The 18,727-nt window shown below is 52.8% G+C and overlaps 1 protein-coding gene across 1 annotated transcript in view; it reads right to left on the reverse strand.

The window, feature by feature from the left end:
- The window catches only part of Sipa1l2 (signal induced proliferation associated 1 like 2), a 129,601-nt gene that overhangs the window by 15,066 nt on the left and 95,808 nt on the right, over nt 1-18,727 (reverse strand). Inside the window, 8 exon segments of the mRNA XM_048367379.1 lie at nt 393-540; nt 4,077-4,301; nt 6,149-6,603; nt 8,382-8,485; nt 9,180-9,280; nt 10,683-10,766; nt 12,152-12,409; nt 18,150-18,424. Coding sequence (XP_048223336.1) covers nt 393-540; nt 4,077-4,301; nt 6,149-6,603; nt 8,382-8,485; nt 9,180-9,280; nt 10,683-10,766; nt 12,152-12,409; nt 18,150-18,424 — 1,650 coding nt within the window.

Below are 18,727 nucleotides of genomic sequence, written 5' to 3' on the forward strand. Positions count from 1 at the left end.
CATTTACAAGGGGCGACACTGCTGCAAATGAAGAAGGGTGCCTTTCCCGTGGCCTCACACAAGACCTGGCAGGCAGGGCCAGGGCCACCTGGAAGGCCGCGCAGTGCACAGCCTGGAGTTAAGGCTGCAGAGTCCCAGTAGCCATTGTTCTATCCCCAGCCATGCCCCAGGCTTGGTGCTGGGGTCTCACGCTGCGCATGCCACTTCCTGTCACGGGGTCACTAGTCCCAGAGGACACCCTGAGGGCATACTACGTCCCTTTCAGAGTCACCTGGGAGCAGGTTCTGGAGGTGGCTGGCCTGGCTTTTGTAGGCTGCCTCCCTGCCGAGGGCGGACGTGGGCAGTGGCCCCGCTCATGGAGCGGGAGGGTCGTGAGAGGCGGGGGCACTCACCTTCCTCCTCCCTTCTCCCACCGAGGGGCTCCCAGGAAGCATGAGCTTCAGGAAGTCTTCTTTGGAGAGGACGTGCTGAGTTTCCGAAGCTGGGTCTCCCACGGCCTGGTGCCGAGCTGGGGCCAGGTCGTCCATCTCACTGTACATCCTGCCGGAACACATCAGGGAGGGGGCAAACGGGACTCAGGGGCAGGGCCCATTTGGGAGTGCACGAGGCAGTAAGGCCCTGCGCGGGCCTGCGGTTCCTAGGGGGAGAGTCGGCTCGCTGCAGCCGCGCATGCTCACACCACCTCACGTCTGTGAAAGGAGTGTGACTGCAGTGAGACTTCTGAATAATTCAGGAACAACCTAGATCCCCAAAGCCTGGATGAGAAAAAAACAGACTGACTTCTAAAATACCGCTCTGTTTTCCCTTTCCTAAACTGTGTTGGCAAACAGTTTCAATAATTTATCAGGCCTAGTTGCCTTCTGAAGCAGTATTGTGCCCTCAGAGGCTGGAGGGAGAGAGCCGGGCCCCGGGGACTCACAGGGCAGGGGGAAGGTCGCCAGGGGAGGCGGGGCGCAGAGTCATCGGTCTAGGCAGGGACCGAAGCGTGTTTCATTACCAGGCATTTCACAAAGCGGTTTGGATAAATAAAGCAGCTGTCTCCCTTAATTATCAGGATATAAAAATGTATTTGTGGACCACAAAAGACTGCCAAACTGAATTACTGTTTTCAGTTCTTCCCAGGGAGCAAACAGGAAGTTGCTTTGAGAAGATGCATGGGGGGGGGTGGGGGGTGTAATCTCAGCCACCAACATTCCTGAGAACCCAGGTGGACCATGGGCTGCTGGGCCGGCGGCGGAGGTGGACAGCCTGCTCTGTGCCCGGAAGGGCAAGGCAGGAGCTCACTGCTTGCAACGGTGGCTACACAGGGCGGCCTCCATGTCGCTGCCACCTGCCACCGAGGTGCCTCCTTCCAAAGCAGGCCTACCTGCTCAACAGCTCACTCTGAAATGAGACCCGTTCCAGTTAAGAAAGCTGTACCTGGACATCCTGGCTTCTGCTCTGTCCCTGCTACAGGGCAGATCTCAGAGAGAGGTAACGCTGATGATGGGGAGAGCGCTCTCCACAGCCTCAGGACATTGCTGAAGGGAGGGTGCTGCTTTTAGGAAGAGCATGCCCAGTAGCGCCGGAGGTGTTCAAGAGCTCCTGGCCTCTCTGCTTTAGAGCAGATGTGTGGAGGGACCCCAGGTCCCATGGCTGCTACGTTAAGACGATTGTGGCTATAGTTACAGCTGCAGATGCAGGGCATCATTCTAGTTTCCATACAGATCGGAAGAGATCACTAACATCCTCTGCTACGCTAGTTTCAAGAAACACATCCAATGCTGTGTCATCAATATGCTTTACTCTGATGCCAGTCACTGTGGGGACAGGGGTGAGCGGAGCACGTGCCCCTGAAGGACCCTGGCTGGGTGTGTCTGTACACACACATGTATACAGGTGTGTACCGCAGGCCAGGGTGACCAAGCAAGCAGTGGAAAGCGCTCAGCTGAAGGCATGGAGAAGAGTTCACTCAGGAGATGCTGGCGGACTCCGGAACTTGGAGGGGCAGCACGGATGGAGGCAAGGCTAGAAGCACAACTGCTCACTTGTGTGTGCTATTTCACAAGACATTACTATCAAAAATGACCAGTGAGGACTCTACAGTGTGATTACTCAAGATCATGTGACTTTCTCCCAGAGGATGCAAACTGACACTCAGTTTTGTGCACCGGGGTCAGGGCATCCTGGAGGTCTCGGTGGTGCTGCTACTGGGCTGGCAGATGGCTCCCTCGCACTTCCTCCGGGAGCTGGCAGGCAGAGCGCACAGGCCCACAGGATGGGTTTGGCTGGGAACACACTGAGCTGTTGGACTCTGCGGGGGCACCCGAGAGGTGAGTGGACCGAGTCCTACACTAAGCCTGGGTGAGGAGGAGGACACTGCGGGTCCAGGCTCAGTCCTCCCCGGGGCAGGAGGACAAGATGGACCTCCATGGCTCCATCCATGTCCGGAGGCAGCCAGACCCTGAGGTGAGGCTGTGTGGGGACGCTCAGGGCCGTTGCAGGTGTGTACACCAACGTCCGTCCCCAGGGAGGCCAGCCCTTCCTCACAGCCCTCCTCCGAGGGGCGGGGCGGGGCGGGGCGGGGCTGTGGGCCACAGTGAGGCCACACTCAGACCTGGGACGTCTCCAAGGCTTCCAGCAGTGCTTTCTAAAACTTAAAATGAGGCTTGGAATGAACTCCCGTGGACCACTTAAAGGACTTGTTAGATGGAAAAACAGCATGAACATTATTCTAACGTTGGCATCTGGAATCAAAATTCTTCCCTCAATAGTTCATTTGCAAGTACTGATACAGTTTTTAAAGCAAAAGATTCCATAAGCAATAAGAGCATTTTTAATTTTACAAAGCAACATCATGATAGCTGCATTTTGACACAGAATCCTTATCTAGAAACAAAACTGGGGTGTTAGTTCACAGGCTAAGATTCAACTGGAGAGACTGTGAAGGGCTGCCACCCACGCTGGAAGCTAGAGGCACTGCCGAATGCCTGACGATGCCGCCCCGCGCTGGAACAGCACAGAACGGCACGGCACGGCAGGCGGCCTGCTAACATGGTATCCAGAGCTTCTCGTGCTTCTGAGGAACATAAGCAAACCATGAGCTGAGGGCTGGAAACCACCTTGCTCTGACGGTTTCCCGTGTGCTCGGAGACAGCAGCACCACTGTTTTTACACGTGTTCCCCACAACATGAGCCATCAGGGTTTTCCTTACTCAAAGAGACACGAAGCAAACCTTCCTCCTTGTTCCCCAGGACCTAACAGCTGTCTAACCCGAGGTCCTGACCACAAAAGCAGGAAGAACAAATGCTTTTGTGCACTGACTGGAGCACAGGTGCTTTGGCCTCTTCTTGACCTATTCTCAGGCTACCTTCAACACTGACAATGACTTTGCCACTATGATGATGATATAAAACAAAGACTATTGATTTTTCCTTTTACATAAAAAGAGACAGGTGCTGGTAGCTCATGCCTGTAATCCTAGCAACTCAGCAGGCTGAGATCTGAGGATCAAGGCTTGAAGCCAGTCCAGGCAGGAAAGTCTGTGAGATTCTTATTACTAACTGACCACCAAAAAAAGCCAGAAGTGAAGCTGTGGCTCAAGTTGTTAGCATTTCCCTAGCCTCAGGTCCTCAGCTCCTCCCACTAGCCCCAGATCCACCCATACCTCATGAGCCACTCCTACTCTCTACACACCTACTTCCCCTTTACCCCCAGAGAGAGAAGCTGCCACCTGGATAAGGTGCAGACATCATGTAGCTCCCTCTCCCGTGGGAACTATGGCCCCACTAATAAACCTCCTTATGAACCTTCTTCTCCCTCCTGTGATTATCTCCGCATGGTCCTCTGGGATGGCCGATACCTATGCTTTCACAAGTGATTGAGTGCTAGCCTTGAGCAAAAAGCTCAGGAACAGTACTCAGGCCCTGAGTTCAAGTCCCAGGAATGGCAGAAAAACAAAACAAACAATGAAGAAAGAAAAGAGAAGGATAATTCTAGACTGTCTTTTTCTGGAGAGTGTTTCCTCCGCAGGGAAATACATTTGCTTCCTGAAAATGCACAATGCTGTCTGCCCAGGGAATGGCCACCTCCTTACCCTGGACATCCGGTCACCTCGGGCTCCTCGGGTGGCGGGCTGCCTTCTGATTTCTTCCAGCCAATGACATACGTGCTTGCCACTCCCTGCCTGTGGTAAGGCTTGGACGTGGAGCCAGGAGCCTGCTGACCACTGCTGTGCGACACAATGTAGACTTTGGAGGAATCCAGGGACCCACTGCTTTTGGAACAATGAGCTGACGGACTTCCTGAATGGTGAGAGCCACTGAAGAGGAACAGACAGGAGAGGTAGAACGGCTGTCAGACTCGGCAGCTTGATGGGCAGTGGCCAGAGCTGGCTGCGGAACTGTCCCCAGTCCTGCCTGGAGGCTGGGCGCCAAGGCCAGGCAGCCTTCCTCCCCTCAGGGAAGGGCTTGTAATGCCCACATACAAGCTGTACATCTGCAGCAGGAAGGAGGCTAAGCCACGACTGGAGGAATCTGAGGGCAACATGGGGACACAGGGGCACTAGTACTGGTGAAGAGAGGAGGTTCCAGGGCATAGGGGTGGTGCTCAGGCTCAGTCCGTATTCATCAGGGTAAGGCCAACACACACTCTCCAAACAGCGAGGAGCGCCTGACAGAAGTCATTGATCTGGATTGGCCAGAACTAGAATGGAGGTCCAAGTGGAAGGCATTTACAATGGGGACACCCGTGGGGAAGCACACATGCCAACCACACCTGCAGGGCACACCGCAGAGTGCATGATCCATAGAGTGCATGCATGATGGTGCACACTGGCAGGACACACCTGCAGGGCACACCACAGAGTGCATGATCCATAGAGTGCATGCATGATGGTGCACGCCGGCAGGGCACACCTGCAGGGCACACCACAGAGTGCATGATCCATAGAGTGCATGCATGATGGTGCACGCCGGCAGGGCACACCTGCAGGGCACACCGCAGAGTGCATGATCCATAGAGTGCATGCATGATGGTGCACGCCGGCAGGGCACACCTGCAGGGCACACCGCAGAGTGCATGATCCATAGAGTGCATGCATGATGGTGCACGCCGGCAGGGCACACCTGCAGGGCACACCGCAGAGTGCATGATCCATAGAGTGCATGCATGATGGTGCACGCCGGCAGGACACACCTGCAGGGCACACCGCAGAGTGCATGATCCATAGAGTGCATGCATGATGGTGCACGCCGGCAGGACACACCTGCAGGGCACACCACAGTGCATGATCCATAGAGTGCATGCATGATGGTGCACGCCGGCAGGGCACACCACAGAGTGCATGATCCATAGAGTGCATGCATGATGGTGCACACCGGCAGGGCACACTTGGGAAGCACACCTGCAGAGCATGTGGTCCACAACAGCAGCAAACCCACAAGTGTGAGAGCACATCTACAGAGCCCCTCATAACAGCCACATCACCTACAATGCACACCTATAGGGCACACCTGTAGAGCCACACGTGCACGCCTGATAACCCCCTCACACTTTCCATTTGTTTTATAAAAGGTACTTTTTCTAATTCAGACTTGTCTTTTATCTCAATGCCAAGTTAGCTCAAGAACCCATGTGACCACGCCCACCTACTCAGTAGAACGGTTGTGGTAAAAATGCTGCAGTCTGCTCAGCAGGCAACCACACCCGGGGGTGCTGCCAGTGGGCTCCGCACAGCGCTTCCCGCGGGCTCGAGCTCCTAGGTTAGAGTCCCGCTGCTGACTTCCGCGACCACCTCCGAACAGAACGTGGGGGCTGTTCCACGAGGAGGCAGTGTGTGTGGGGGGGAGGGAGGGGGGTTCTTTTCTGTAGTAGGTTTGTTTCACTTTGCGAAAGTTTGCTGAGGTTGCCTAAGCCCCCTGCTTGTTAAGGTGGAAGGACGCAAAGCGCACAGAGGTCTGCCACCTGGGGCCAGCATGCAGGACAAACACCGCAGGGCACTGGTCCCGCAGGACCGTGCCTCCGTGGGGCATCTGACTCCACACAGCTGGCTTTAAACTACCAAACTCAAACAGAGGGATACACAGAATCACCAGCATGCGATTTCACACGCACACCTCAACAACCACGTTTCAGAAGGAAGCCCTGGTGGCCCGCGGGCCGGCTCACCTGGAGTGGGATGATATCTCACTGAGGTCGCCCGTGCTGCCGCCGGCAGCGCCGCCGGTGGAGATGGCGGCAGGGTAACCGTGCATGGCGTACAGCTTGGCGGGCTCGTCGTCGGCGCCGCCGGTGGAGATGGCGGCAGGGTAACCGTGCACGGCGTACAGCTTGGCGGGCTCGTCGGCGGGCCCCGAGATGTCGGCTGCGTCAGCCCACTGTTCGGCCCGGCTGTGGATCAGGGACCGGCTGCCGGCCAGGTGCACGGGGCCGAGGACGGTGGCCGACAGGCAGGGGGTCGTGTCGATGCCGCTGTCGGTGGAAGCCCCTTTGATGTAGGTCAGCCCCAGCAACTCGGGGTCCATCAGATCCCCGGACCCGAAGTGCTTGTCCTCGCTGCTGCTGGATGTGTTGCTGGACAGTGTGTTGCTGCTGGAGGGGCTGGAGCAGCTTTTATCTCCCATCTGGAGAGGGAGGAGAGCAGAGCAGAAGCCCCCACTCACTGCCTCCGGCCCGACACAGACCTGCAGCCTGGGCCTCCCCGGAGCCCTCCAGGGTGCCTCATAATTCAGTGGGATGGGTACTTTGTCTTTAAGCCTCTGTTTACTTATTGGTGCGTGAAGCCAAGGGCTTTGCAGACTGGGAAGATACACAGAAAAGTAACAGAGGAAGAGGGAGGCCACTTATCAAGAAAATGTTCCTATGATAAGGATGGACACCCCTCCCCCACCCCTGCCACCCGGGGCAGAAGAGTCGGGGGGGGGGGGGTCTTCACGGCAGGACATCAGGCTGCTCACCTGACGCTTCTAGTGCTTACAGTGCCATGAAGCTTCTGTGCAGACCGGGGCGCAACGAGCATTGCACAGGGAGGAGACACTCTGCAAACATGAGTGTGTTTGTACACTTGGAGCCTGACACATACACTATTCCAAGGGCTAAAGAGACAGGACTCTCTACAGAGTACACTAAGGACACCTGGTGCTTTGGGCTCTCTGGGGGGTAAAAGACAAAAGGTCCTTGTCTGTCCAGTGTGCTTGGCCAGATAAGACTAGCGGGACCCGGGCACCCATAAGGCTTTGGAGCCAGGAGAATGAGTCCTGCCTGGGGTGAGTTTAGAGCAGCCTGCTCTCTCCTCCCTGAATTCCATCCTGGCGCACCTTCCGCAAAGCTTCCGGCTGACCTCCTTGGCCTGTGCCCATGGCCCTGCCCCCTTTGCCGGGAGCACCGCGTGAGACCCACAGAGGTGGAGGTGAGTGGCCTCCGTTAACCAGGCCGCGCCCACAGTGAAGGGAAGAAGCACCAGGGGTGCTTTCTGACCAACAACCGCATGCTCTCCAAGTTCACCCTGGAGAAGAGGTGATAACTTGACCTGAGCACGCGAATTACCTCCACCTGCACGTTTCCCAAACTATTTTAACATGTTAGTTTTATCTGGCAATAGCCAACACATGCATCTGCATGGAAGGGAAAGTTGTTCCCTGAAGCCCATCTCCCAAGGGGCTTCACTTCACTCTGACCGCACCGCGCCCCAATGGGGGAAGTGGCCCCTGGCATGGCACACACACCAGGGCTTCAGTGGTCTGCAGCTGTGAGCGTGCATAGCTCCGTGACCACATGCACTGCTTCACCTTCTGATTCTGCCGCACACTGCAGGGAAGGGATCAAAGATGAAATGTTGGGACAGGATTTCATGACCACCACCCTGGGCATTGAGGCTTAGAAGCTGTGGTCTGATCTGGGCTTTAGCAGTCATCTGCTCTGTGACCTTTCTGTAAGGTCTCTCATAAGTTAGGGGTAACAATGACAAAAATCCCCTAACTCATTTTTCATATATATATATGTGTGTGCGTGTGTGTGTGTGTGTGTGTGTGTGTGTGTGTGTGTGTGTATATATATATATATATATTTTTTTTTTTCCCCCAGTCCTGGGGCTTGAACTCAGGGCCCAAGCGCTGTCCCTGAGCTTCTTTTGCTCAAGGCTAGCACTTTACCGCTTGAGCCACAGTGCTACTTCCGGCTTTTTCTGTGTATGTGGTACTGAGGATTGGAACCCAGGGCTTCAAGCATGCTAGGCAAGCACTCCATCACTAAGCCACATTCCCAGCCTATCATTTTCCTCTTTTTTTAACCTCTCCTCAAAAAGTCCTGTGTGGTGAGCCATGGGTTCCTGCACAGGGCCGGCAGGTGGACCAGCTGGGTGGGCAGGTCCTGGCTAAGGCTCCAGGCTGAACAAGGGACTTACATGGCAAAGCTTATTAGGAGAGTCTTTGCAGCTTCCATCTTTCTGCAGGGCTCTTTCTTTATAGGAACTCAAGACTTTGGAAGGTGGGCCGTGCCATTTTGTTTCTGTCACACAAAGAGAGGAGAGCTTCATCGTCAATTTCCAGTGTTACCAAAAGAGTAAGAAAACCATCAGTTCAACAGATGGGCAGGACTATGATTCTAGAACTTAATGGGTATGTCATAAGAATACAGACCAACTACCATAGCCACTCATGGACAACTAGAGCAAGCCAACCACAGCCATACCACATTGACTTTTGCTTCCCACAGCCAACCAAAACCAACTTTAGCCACCCAGGGCCAACCACAGCTAGCCACAACCACACCACCACCAACCAGTGCTACACACTGTAATTCACAGCCAACCACTGCCAAGACACCACAGCCCACCACAATCAACCGTCCCTACCCAAAGCCACCCAGTCACACAACACCAGCCATAGTCACTGACGGCCAACTGCAACCAATCATAGCTGCCCACAGCTAACCGGCCGTAGGCAAGCCATCAGGCGTGACACCACCAATCAGAGCCAACTCCTTCTACCCACAGCCAAGCCAACCACAGCCAGCCTACAAGTAGCCAGTCTCTCCATAACCTATGAGAGCCTCTCACGTCCAGGCCATAGCTGCCTGTGGCCTCCTACAGCCTCCCACAACGGCCCACTCCTGTGCTGGGGGACTGGCACCACCGCAGCCTGGTGCACAGGGGAGGAGCAGGGTGGCGTCCCCTGAGTTACCTGTGTTTCCCGTGTGTTACCTGGGTGCCTGCTTCCGTCCATGGCATCCTCATGCTCTCTGGATCCATCACATTCCAAAGCGCCTGGGCCCTGGTGCTCCATCAGCAGAGGGGATGGACACCTAAGAAGGAAGGTGGGGCGGGCTGGTCCTTCTTGCCGTACTAGTGTCTGGCAGAAGTGGCTCCTACAGAAGCTGTGCAAGGGGAACCCTGGCCAGAACGGAGCATCTTGGACCACCCACCAGAGAAGCGGAAGGAGTATTGGAACCAGGAGCTCTGGTTCCACCACGGGGTAGACGGGGTTGGCTGTGCACTAAGATGGCACTAAGCCTTTCACAGTGGAAGCAGCTCTGCCTAGGCCAGGGGGCTGCAGGGCTGTCCAGGGTCAGACACAGTCCTGCCCTACCGGAGAGCTTGTTGCTCCAATGCGCCTTCCATCAGGGTCTGGATCACAGATCCCAGGGTACAGAAAAAGCCAGAAAAGCTTTTCTATTCATACAGAACAACAACAACAAAGCCCCCACAACTCAAAAGCCACTGCCCTTCCATGTTTAATGTTTAACTTAACACAGTAAAACTACTTGACATACAGCTTTAAGGCACTCTTTCCTAAGGCGAGGAAGGTGCACAGGTCAAACTGCAAGCTCCCATCCTCAGCCCCAGCTGGAAGGCTGGATACGGCTGAGCTCTGCCTGCGCCTCGGCTTCCCCACAGCCACCGCGGCTCCCAAACCCGGTGGCCTGGAGTCCGGTCTCTCGTGAAAGCCTGCCCGCACCACTCCCCCGTGACTGTGCCGTCTCCGTGCTCACGGAGTGCTCACGTGACGTCGGAGCTGCTGGTTCCCCAGGATTAGCACACAGAGCTGGGCCAGGCCTAGCTAAGCTAGGCATCAAGGCAGCCATCACGACTCCCCCAAGAGAAAGCAGACGCCTCAATGCTGCCCAGTTCCTCACATCCCAGTGGCATTCTAAATGAGGGAGAAACTCCCAAGAGCCTCTGCCCAAGAGTTCACAAATCCTAAACTTCCATGTCTGGAAGTTCTTTCCTCATCAAAATGAAAAAAGCAGGCTCCACTCACAGGCCCGTGAGTAGCACCCCCACAGACTCAGGCCAGTCACCTAGGAAATGTTTGCCTGGGATTTTCCATCTGCTCCAAGTGGCCTCAGCTGCCCAGAGGTCCACAGGGGTAGAAAGGAAACAAGTACTGGTGGCTCCCACCTAAATTCCTAGCCACTCAGGAAGCTGAGATCTGAGACCGGAGGCTCCAAGGGAGACCAGGCAGAAAAAAAACCCCAATCCAAAAGATTCTTATCTCCAGCTGAGGTGTGGCTCAAGTGGGAGGACACCAGCTGTCCACAGAAAACCAAGCAAGGGCTCCAGGCCCTGAACTCAAGCCTCAGTGCTGGTGGGAGAGAGAAGACAGAGACAGACGGAGAGAGAAAAAGGGTGAAAGAAAACAAGAAAATAAAAGCCGGAAAGGTAGAAAGGAAGCACAAGCTTTAGGAAGGGAGGAGGGGGCCGTACCCATCGTAGCCCATTTGTGGTCTCCAGGGTCCGCTCCCACCGGGTCCGGGGTCACTGGAGGACGACTGGTTGCTGGGAGAACTTCTGGAAAACGGACTGGAGTCATTATCAGGGAATCGGGCCAGTTGCCAGGCATCTACAGACCATTTACTAACAAACCCACTTTGACTACGTGTGACCAAGAGGAGTAAGAAAAACCTGCTGTGTGTAACAGGCTGGATCGAAGACAAACTAAGAGCCTGTGACACCCCAAGAGTTCAGTGACTTATAGTTGGCAATTTGTCACAGGAATGAGATGTGGTGAGACAGACACTGGCAATCTAAAGATTTAAAGCACAGATAATGATCCCTCCTTGGTGAAATATGGAAACACAGGAACACAGCCCTGGAGAATATAAATTATGAAACCACTGCTAAATCAGGTTACATGAAATTTAATGCAAGTCATGCTTTGGCTCTCTACGTAAAACCTATGGAGAGCACAAAGCTTAAATTTGGTAAACACTATTCCCATACAGCTACCAAAGCGAATCTTTTCCTATCTGTTTTCAGACACACAAAAATGAGGGCTAGTTATGAGATTTGCATGCTTGGCTTCCCTCTGGCTGCTGGAGTCCTGGCTTTCTCTGTAATTCCTCAAACTACCTAACTACGGGAGGTTCTGCAGACCTCTCCTTCAGGTGCGGCTGGCTGAGGGGGCCTCTGGCCCCATAGCTACCTGCACTCTGAACACGGGGAGCTCAGGGACCCAGGTGACCTGTGTAAGGAGGCCTGGAGCCAAGTCAAATGAGAGCGCTTCTCTCAGGAGGCTTCTGTTTGCTCAAGGCTAGCACTCTACCACTTGAGCCACAGTGTTGCTCTCAGCCTTCATGTGTACAAGGCAAGCGCGCTACCACTAAGCCATATTCCCGGCCCAAGGCTGGCCACATTTTTAAGATGAATAATTCTGTATAGCACTGTGCAGGCATAAGGTGGGCCAGGCCAAGAATTTCATTGGATCAGTCACTCAGTCCTCCAGTGCCCTGATGAAGTCTGTATCATCACTGTGTTTATTTTCCAGATGAGCAAATTGGAGGCTCAGCAACAAGTGACAGGTCCAGCCAGGTATGCAGAGTTTCGTCTGACTCTAGGTGGCCTGGTTTCTGGTCCATGATAACAATGCTATCAGAAGAGACCCAGATAAGCCACCCTCAGGAAACCTACTACATCACAATGGTCATAAACCACGTGCAAATCAACACAAAAGGAGAGGCATGAACTACCACAGCAAAGAATCCACCACTTTGTTCTCTTGACACAAGTTTCTGAGAAAGCAAGTCATTTAGACTGAGCTCACTCTGCTCATAAGGAGCAACGTGCCTGGCCACCATGTCTGCTAACTGCTGGAAACAAGGCAAATGCAAGGGCCTTTCCGGCACTTCTGAGCCCTGATGGTGGCCCAGCGCCCTCTGAGGCGCACACAGTATTACCTGGTGCCGTCAGGCAGCTTCCTGTCGAAGGAGGTGCTGCGGGGAATGGCGGCCTGGGCCTGTGGGAGCAGGGGCTGGCACTGCAGGCGGTCCGGTGTGCCAGGCACAGGGGAGGCTCTGGAGACGGGCTGCAGGGCAGGTGTGGGCACACGGTGCCACGTGGTGTTCCTCCGGAACGGAGTCTTGTACTCGCAGGGCGTGCCCTCGCTGTCCAGCTTGTATTCCACCATGGGGATCCGGCAGAGCTCTGAACACCCCCTGGTGGGCCAAGAAGAGAAGGTGGAGTGGGGGCCTCGTCCACCATGGCAGCCACAGACCCCACACAGCGCCATTTGACAGCCCAGAGCATCGCCCTAAGGAGCATCTCACTCACGCTAAAATAACATCAACGGGCCCAAGTGTTCTAGGTGTGAGTCGTGCAGAGGGACAGAGAGGGCAGAGTGCAGGGACAGGGAGGAGCAGAGGGACAGGGACAGGGAGGGGCAGAGTGCAGGGACAGGGAGGAGCAGAGGGACAGGGAGGAGCAGAGTGCAGGGACAGGGAGGAGCAGAGGGACAGGGAGGAGCAGAGTGCAGGGACAGGGAGGAGCAGAGGGACAGGAAGGAGCAGAGTGCAGGGACAGGGAGAAGCAGAGGGACAGGGAGGGGCAGAGTGCAGGGACAGGGAGGAGCAGAGTGCAGGGACAGGGAGGAGCAGAGTGTAGAGTGCAGGGACAGAGAGGAGCAGAGTGCAGGGACAGGGAGGAGCAGAGGGACAGGGAGGAGCAGAGTGCAGGGACAGGGAGGAGCAGAGGGACAGGGAGGAGCAGAGTGCAGGGACAGGGAGGAGCAGAGTGCAGGGACAGGGAGGAGCAGAGTGCAGGGACAGGGAGGAGCGGGGCGGCAGCATCTATTAGAGTATTAGCGCTAATGGGAGTGGCAACAGCATCTTAGGCACTAGTGTGAGACCTTTATGGTCTAGAAATAAACTGTTGAATAGTTTGAAAAAAATCAGTTTTAGGTACCCCGAATGGAAATGAGAAATTGTTTTTACTGCTTGATGGACTAAAAGAAGCCCAGCCACGTAAAGACCATGTCTGTCCTGCTCATGACTCCAGCAAGCAGCCTGTTTACAAGTAACTGGTAGATAAAATAGTAAACTGAGGCAGGGAGTCCACTGACTACAACAGCAGTACCTGAGTCGTGTGCTGGTGGAACGAGACGGAGGACGCAGAATAGCCAGTGCAGGTTACTCTCAAAAGCTTGCAATGCGTCATTTCTATGTTTCATGTGAAAATTAATTACTCAAAGGTCTGTGAAGGGGCTGGGAATGTGGCTTAGGGGTAGAGTGCTTGCCTAGCATGCACGAAGCCCTGGGTTCGATTCCCCAGCACCACATATACAGGAAAAGCCAGAAGTGGCCCTGTGGCTCAAGTGGCAGAGTGCTAGCCTTGAGCAAAAAGAAGCCAGGGACAGTGCTCAGGCCCATAGAAGCCATAGAACTGACAAAAAAAATCTGTAAAATAGTATCAGATAGAACATAATTTCCCCATTAGCCATACAAGTTAGCTAGAAAAGTCTAATTTAAAAACTCACTTGAATCTAGATTTCAACTCACCATTACGCTCCCCCCGCCCCCCGCGGTTGCAAGCTAGTAGGATTCAGTTTTCCTTCCTATTGCTATGCCCTTCTTGTGTACTAGAGGGCATTGAGCAGTCAGGAAACAGACAACAAGAATATAGTTAATTTTACACAATGATGAGAAGGCACTCATTTGGACTTAGGAAATGTCCACAGTTTTGCATTATATAGCAAAATATGTCTTGGGTAATATGTCAACGAAGCATGAAAAATCACAGAAAACAGATGCACCACAGCAAGGAATTTCATTTCCATTTTTATTGGACATATTTCTAAACTCACTGGCATCGTGGGCTGGCTCATGCATAATTCTGACGAGCTGTTACTTCCTTTAGTTACCAGCCTTGTAATGATGTGCTTTCCTTCAAAGGACACCTACAGGATGCCGGTCACCTCTGGGGCTGGAGGCTGAGCAGGCCCTGGCAGAGCTGAGATCTTAATTGCGCATCTTGGATGTGGGGCAGCGCAGCTCCTCCTCCTGCTTGCCACGGGGAGGGCCGGGAGGGCGGTCTCCTCCACCCCTCCCGAGTTCATTTCCATCTTCTATCGCAAGAGTGCAACCCCCAAGCTGCCCAGCAACTCACTGCCAGCCTGCACACATTCCCGCCAGCTTCCATCCCCAGCAGGGGACCCTTTAATAAGCATTCCCAGGGGTCCTCCCAGCCTGGCGCTCCCTGGGGCTCCTCCAGGAAAAGCTAAAAATGGCGTGGCCTTCCTCTCAAGCTTGGAACAGCTGGACAGGCCTCGCCCTGGGCTGCCAAAGAAAGGGATTTCAAAACGTGGGTGTTTTTGTTGTACCATAAATAATTTCCCCAAGACAGGCTTCATTTAATGCAGTAGCATCTGAGTCATAGCCAGGGTCAGAAGGAAAGCCAGGAGCCAGCTCGTGAGTGAGGGCTTCCTGGGCTGCTGGTGGAGCAGATGGGCTCGGGGTCAACTCATTTTCTCACTGATATCCTGCAAGACTAATGCCAAGTGGATACATGCAAAAATAAACAGAAACGTTTTCCCACAGTGTTGATGGAAGTTAAAATACCTTGTAATTAGTGTAGTTGGCTGTTTTTTAGTCCTGTGGTATTTATATTAAGGCCAACTTCATAGAAAAAAAAAACCTCATACATACACACAAATGCAAATACATGTTCATTTAAATGAACTTTCCCCCCTGATAAAACTTAAAAGGCACTTTGTGGAAAAGATGGAGGTAATTTTCCATATCATAAATCAAATGTGTAGTGTTAGCTTGAGCCAGGTCCTTGTATGCATTGCTGTAGGACTACTGTAATTAAGTAAGTTTCCTTTAAAGTCTTTTTCCCCCCACTGTGGGCATTCAGAGCTACCCATTCATCCTATTAGCCCACTTGATGGCTCAGTGGTGGGGTGCTTGTCTGGCTTTCCTGGGGTCCTGGGTTCCTCTCCAGAAAGGAGAAACACAAAGAATAAAACAAAAGTCTAAGAATGTTTGCCCACTGCTGAGGACATGTCTGAGAGCACCGAGGTCTGCAGCCCAGGGCTGGGTGGCGGGGGGACCTGGGTCTGTGGAGGCTGCGACCACAGCAAGTGGTGCCAGAGCCCAGACAGTCACTGGTGGAAATCAAACTCAGAACGAACACATATAAGGACGGAAGAGAATTTTAAAGTTTAGATTCACAGAAAATCAGGAAACCAGTGGGGAGGCAGGGGGGAAAATGAGGGAGGAGGAAACCAGTTGAACAAGAAATGTACTCACTGCCTTACCTATGAAACTGTAACCCCTCTGTACTTCACTTTGACAATAAAGGAAAATAACAACAGAAAAGAAAATCAGGAAACTAAACCTAAAGACTTTTAAACAATGCATGCAAGGTTGAAGACCTTTTGGCACACCAATTCCCGAGTGCTCCTGCTAGGCAGACAGCATGTTCTAACCCTGCTGGCTAGGTTAGAACCTAAAAGACTGTGTCAGATTAACTGGGAGGGGAAATCCCATATAGCTGAGGGGACAACATTAATGAGAGTTTTAAGAAACTGAATTGAAATCTTTAAGTAAATACCTTGGCTATTTTCAGTAAGGGTATATATATATATATATATATGTATATATATACACATATATATATAAAAGAATAATTATGTATGCATGAAGACAGGTAAGTGCTCTCTTTTCTCTTTAGGAGGGAAAACACCTAGAACTTTCACACTGTAGTTTTTGTTTATTTATTTGTTTTTGCTGAAATAAGGTATTTCCTTTGAAATTTGATTCCTTTACATGACGTATTCAAAACACCAGACAAATGGTAACCTAATCATTTATAGATCTACTGAGTGCACAGAGACTTTCTTACTGAATAATAGTAGATCAAACTTAAACAGGCAAAAAATGTTCTTGGGTTACAAAGGAAGGATCTGGAAACGCTTCTCAATTACAAAGTAGTCAGACTATAAGACAGACAGGACTTCATTCTCAACATAATAGTCATAAATCTACATTTCTAGTATGGAGGAAGAATCTTACTATCCATAAACATTTCTAGTAGCTGGCTTAAAATTTACTGTGAAAGATTTTTCACTTACACAGCATTTGGTCTTCTAAGGCATGGGATAATTGCCTTTAGTTATTTCAAGTCTCATTTTAAACCAAGCAGTTTTTCATCTTCATCTTCTTTGTACTAAGTGCTAAGTGTGACCCACATGATACTGAGGGAGTAGATGGGTTTCACAGGGCAGAATCAGATATAAGACTGACACTCTAATGGTAGGTCAGCTTGTTAACCTGTACTAATCCACATATTGGGCAAATATAGAACACATGGCCATAATCGTCCGGCTGCAAGCTGGAGTACAGCTCAGTGGTGGAGTACTTGCCCAGCAAACATACAACCCTGGGATTCACTGCAAAAGACCAACACAAGTGCAAAGCAAAACAAGTCAGGCTGGAAGTGGCTTTCTTTGGTAATGGTAATCTAAATGGTAGATTAGTAATAGAAGAGACTTTTGAGAAATTCTGCATATTATCCATGGACCAAGATAGTATAAGACTCACTTTTGTTGTTGTTGGTGGTGGTTGTGGGACTTAAACTCAGGACCTGGGTGCTGACCCTGAGCTCTTTTGCTCAAAGCTAACACTCTACCACTTTGAGCCACAGTTCCACTCCCGGTTTTCTGGTGTTTAATTGGAGATAAGAGTCTCATGGACTTTCTTGCCTGGGCTGGCTTTGATCCTTGATCCTCAGATTTCAGTCATCTGAGTAGCAAGGATTACAGGCGTGAGCCACCAACGCCTTGCCCTCACCAGTTTTTTTTTTTTTTTAAGAGATCATGGTTTAGAGCTGACCCATCCACTAGAGTAGCCACTAGCTCAATGTGGCTAATTAAATATAGAAATGAAAAGCAGCCAGTGTTGCAAGTACAGGGCAGCCACACGTGGCTGGAGCATGGATATCCAGCAGGAACAAGCCACTGGGAAGTGTCAGTGGCTGGGAGGGAGGGAAGGAGGACAGGGAGGAAGGATGACCTTGGTATGGAGTCCAGAAAGCGGGCACCGTGATCCACAGTCTATGGCAGGAATTTCTTCTTTAATGTGAAGGATATTAAAGTGGTTATCTTAAAGTTTTCTTTTCCCCAAACTACTGAGGGAACCCTGATTTTGCTGGAAGGTTCTAAGTACTTTATTTAACATAAAAACTGCCTGAAGCAGGCACCACACCGCCCCCATGTCACAGATGGTGAAGGTAGCTTTGAGAGAACAGGAGTCCTCCCGGCCTGCAGCACGGCCTGGACCCTAGCCTCTGCCGACCCTCCAAAGCCAGTGTTCTGGAGGCTGCTGGCAGGAAGCCCCTGGATGGGGCAAAGGGCATGCTGGAGGCGCCACGATGGGACTTCTGTCCACAGCGTGGTCCCCGTCCATGGAGTGGCACATGCTTAACTCTAGTCCTCCCACCTCTGGTCTAGCACTTTCTTGATGTGGAGCATCATTATTTTTTGCTAGCAGTACAACAGGACTATTTTCCATTGTGAGAAACAAGCCTGTTGCTAACACCTCGAGTGAGGAGGAACGGTTGCCCAGAGGAGGTCTGGTACCTGGCATGTCTTCAGCGTGTTGCTACTCACGGCTGGCTTCCGGTGAGAGGAAGAGGTGAGTGTGCAGAGGGGTGTGGCTGGCTGGAGACTGCACTGGGCTGCAGCTGTCTCCTTGCGGGCACAGGTCTCTGGGCCGAGTCATTCCTTCCCTGTGGTCTACACTCGCTCTAACTTTACAAAGCTGGTGTCTCACCAAGGCTAGAACTTGTTACTTATCACGCCGTCACCACCTTTCCAACCTTTCTCCGCTGCTCTAACGGCTGGCACGGGTCAGGCCTGACTGAGGGCCTGCGGCTCCCTCCCGGCTTTCCCGCGCTTACCTGCGGGGCGAGCCGTCGTCATGGGGCTGGATGATGACCACCTTGACAGTGACGGAAGTCCGCAGCAGGTCTATCATCTGCTCGTGGGTCAGTGTGGCCACAGCCACCTTGCAGATCTCCACGAGGCGGCTGCCCTGGCGCAGGCCTGCCTTCCAGGCAAAGCCGAAAGGCTCCACGTCAGCCACAATGCCCTCGAAGTTCACGTGGAAGCCTAGCTGGCCCAGCCCGTTCCTCCGCAGGGTCATTTCCACGGTCTCACAGCCTCTGGTCACGATCTGCGGGGAGGGGAGACTGTGAGACGCCGGGGAATCCTGGAGACACAGGGGACTCCACACCAGCCCTCCCCGGGTGCTCCAGGCCGCCCGGCTGGCGAGGTGGCAAGTCAGGGACGCTCGGATCTGGAGCCCACCAGGGGGACCTGGCGACAGCACCAACGCTGGCTCCACGCTCCAAGTGCTCAGGCTCCTGATGCAAGCCCTGCCCGTGCTCCAACACCTCTATCGGGGGCCTTCCTAGCTTTATGATCTCCACTGTATTCTTCAGTTGGTTGATGTAAATGTCACTTTGGATTACAGCAG

Source organism: Perognathus longimembris, chromosome 18, assembly GCF_023159225.1.
Source record: "Perognathus longimembris pacificus isolate PPM17 chromosome 18, ASM2315922v1, whole genome shotgun sequence".
NCBI classification, from domain to species: Eukaryota; Metazoa; Chordata; class Mammalia; order Rodentia; family Heteromyidae; genus Perognathus; species Perognathus longimembris.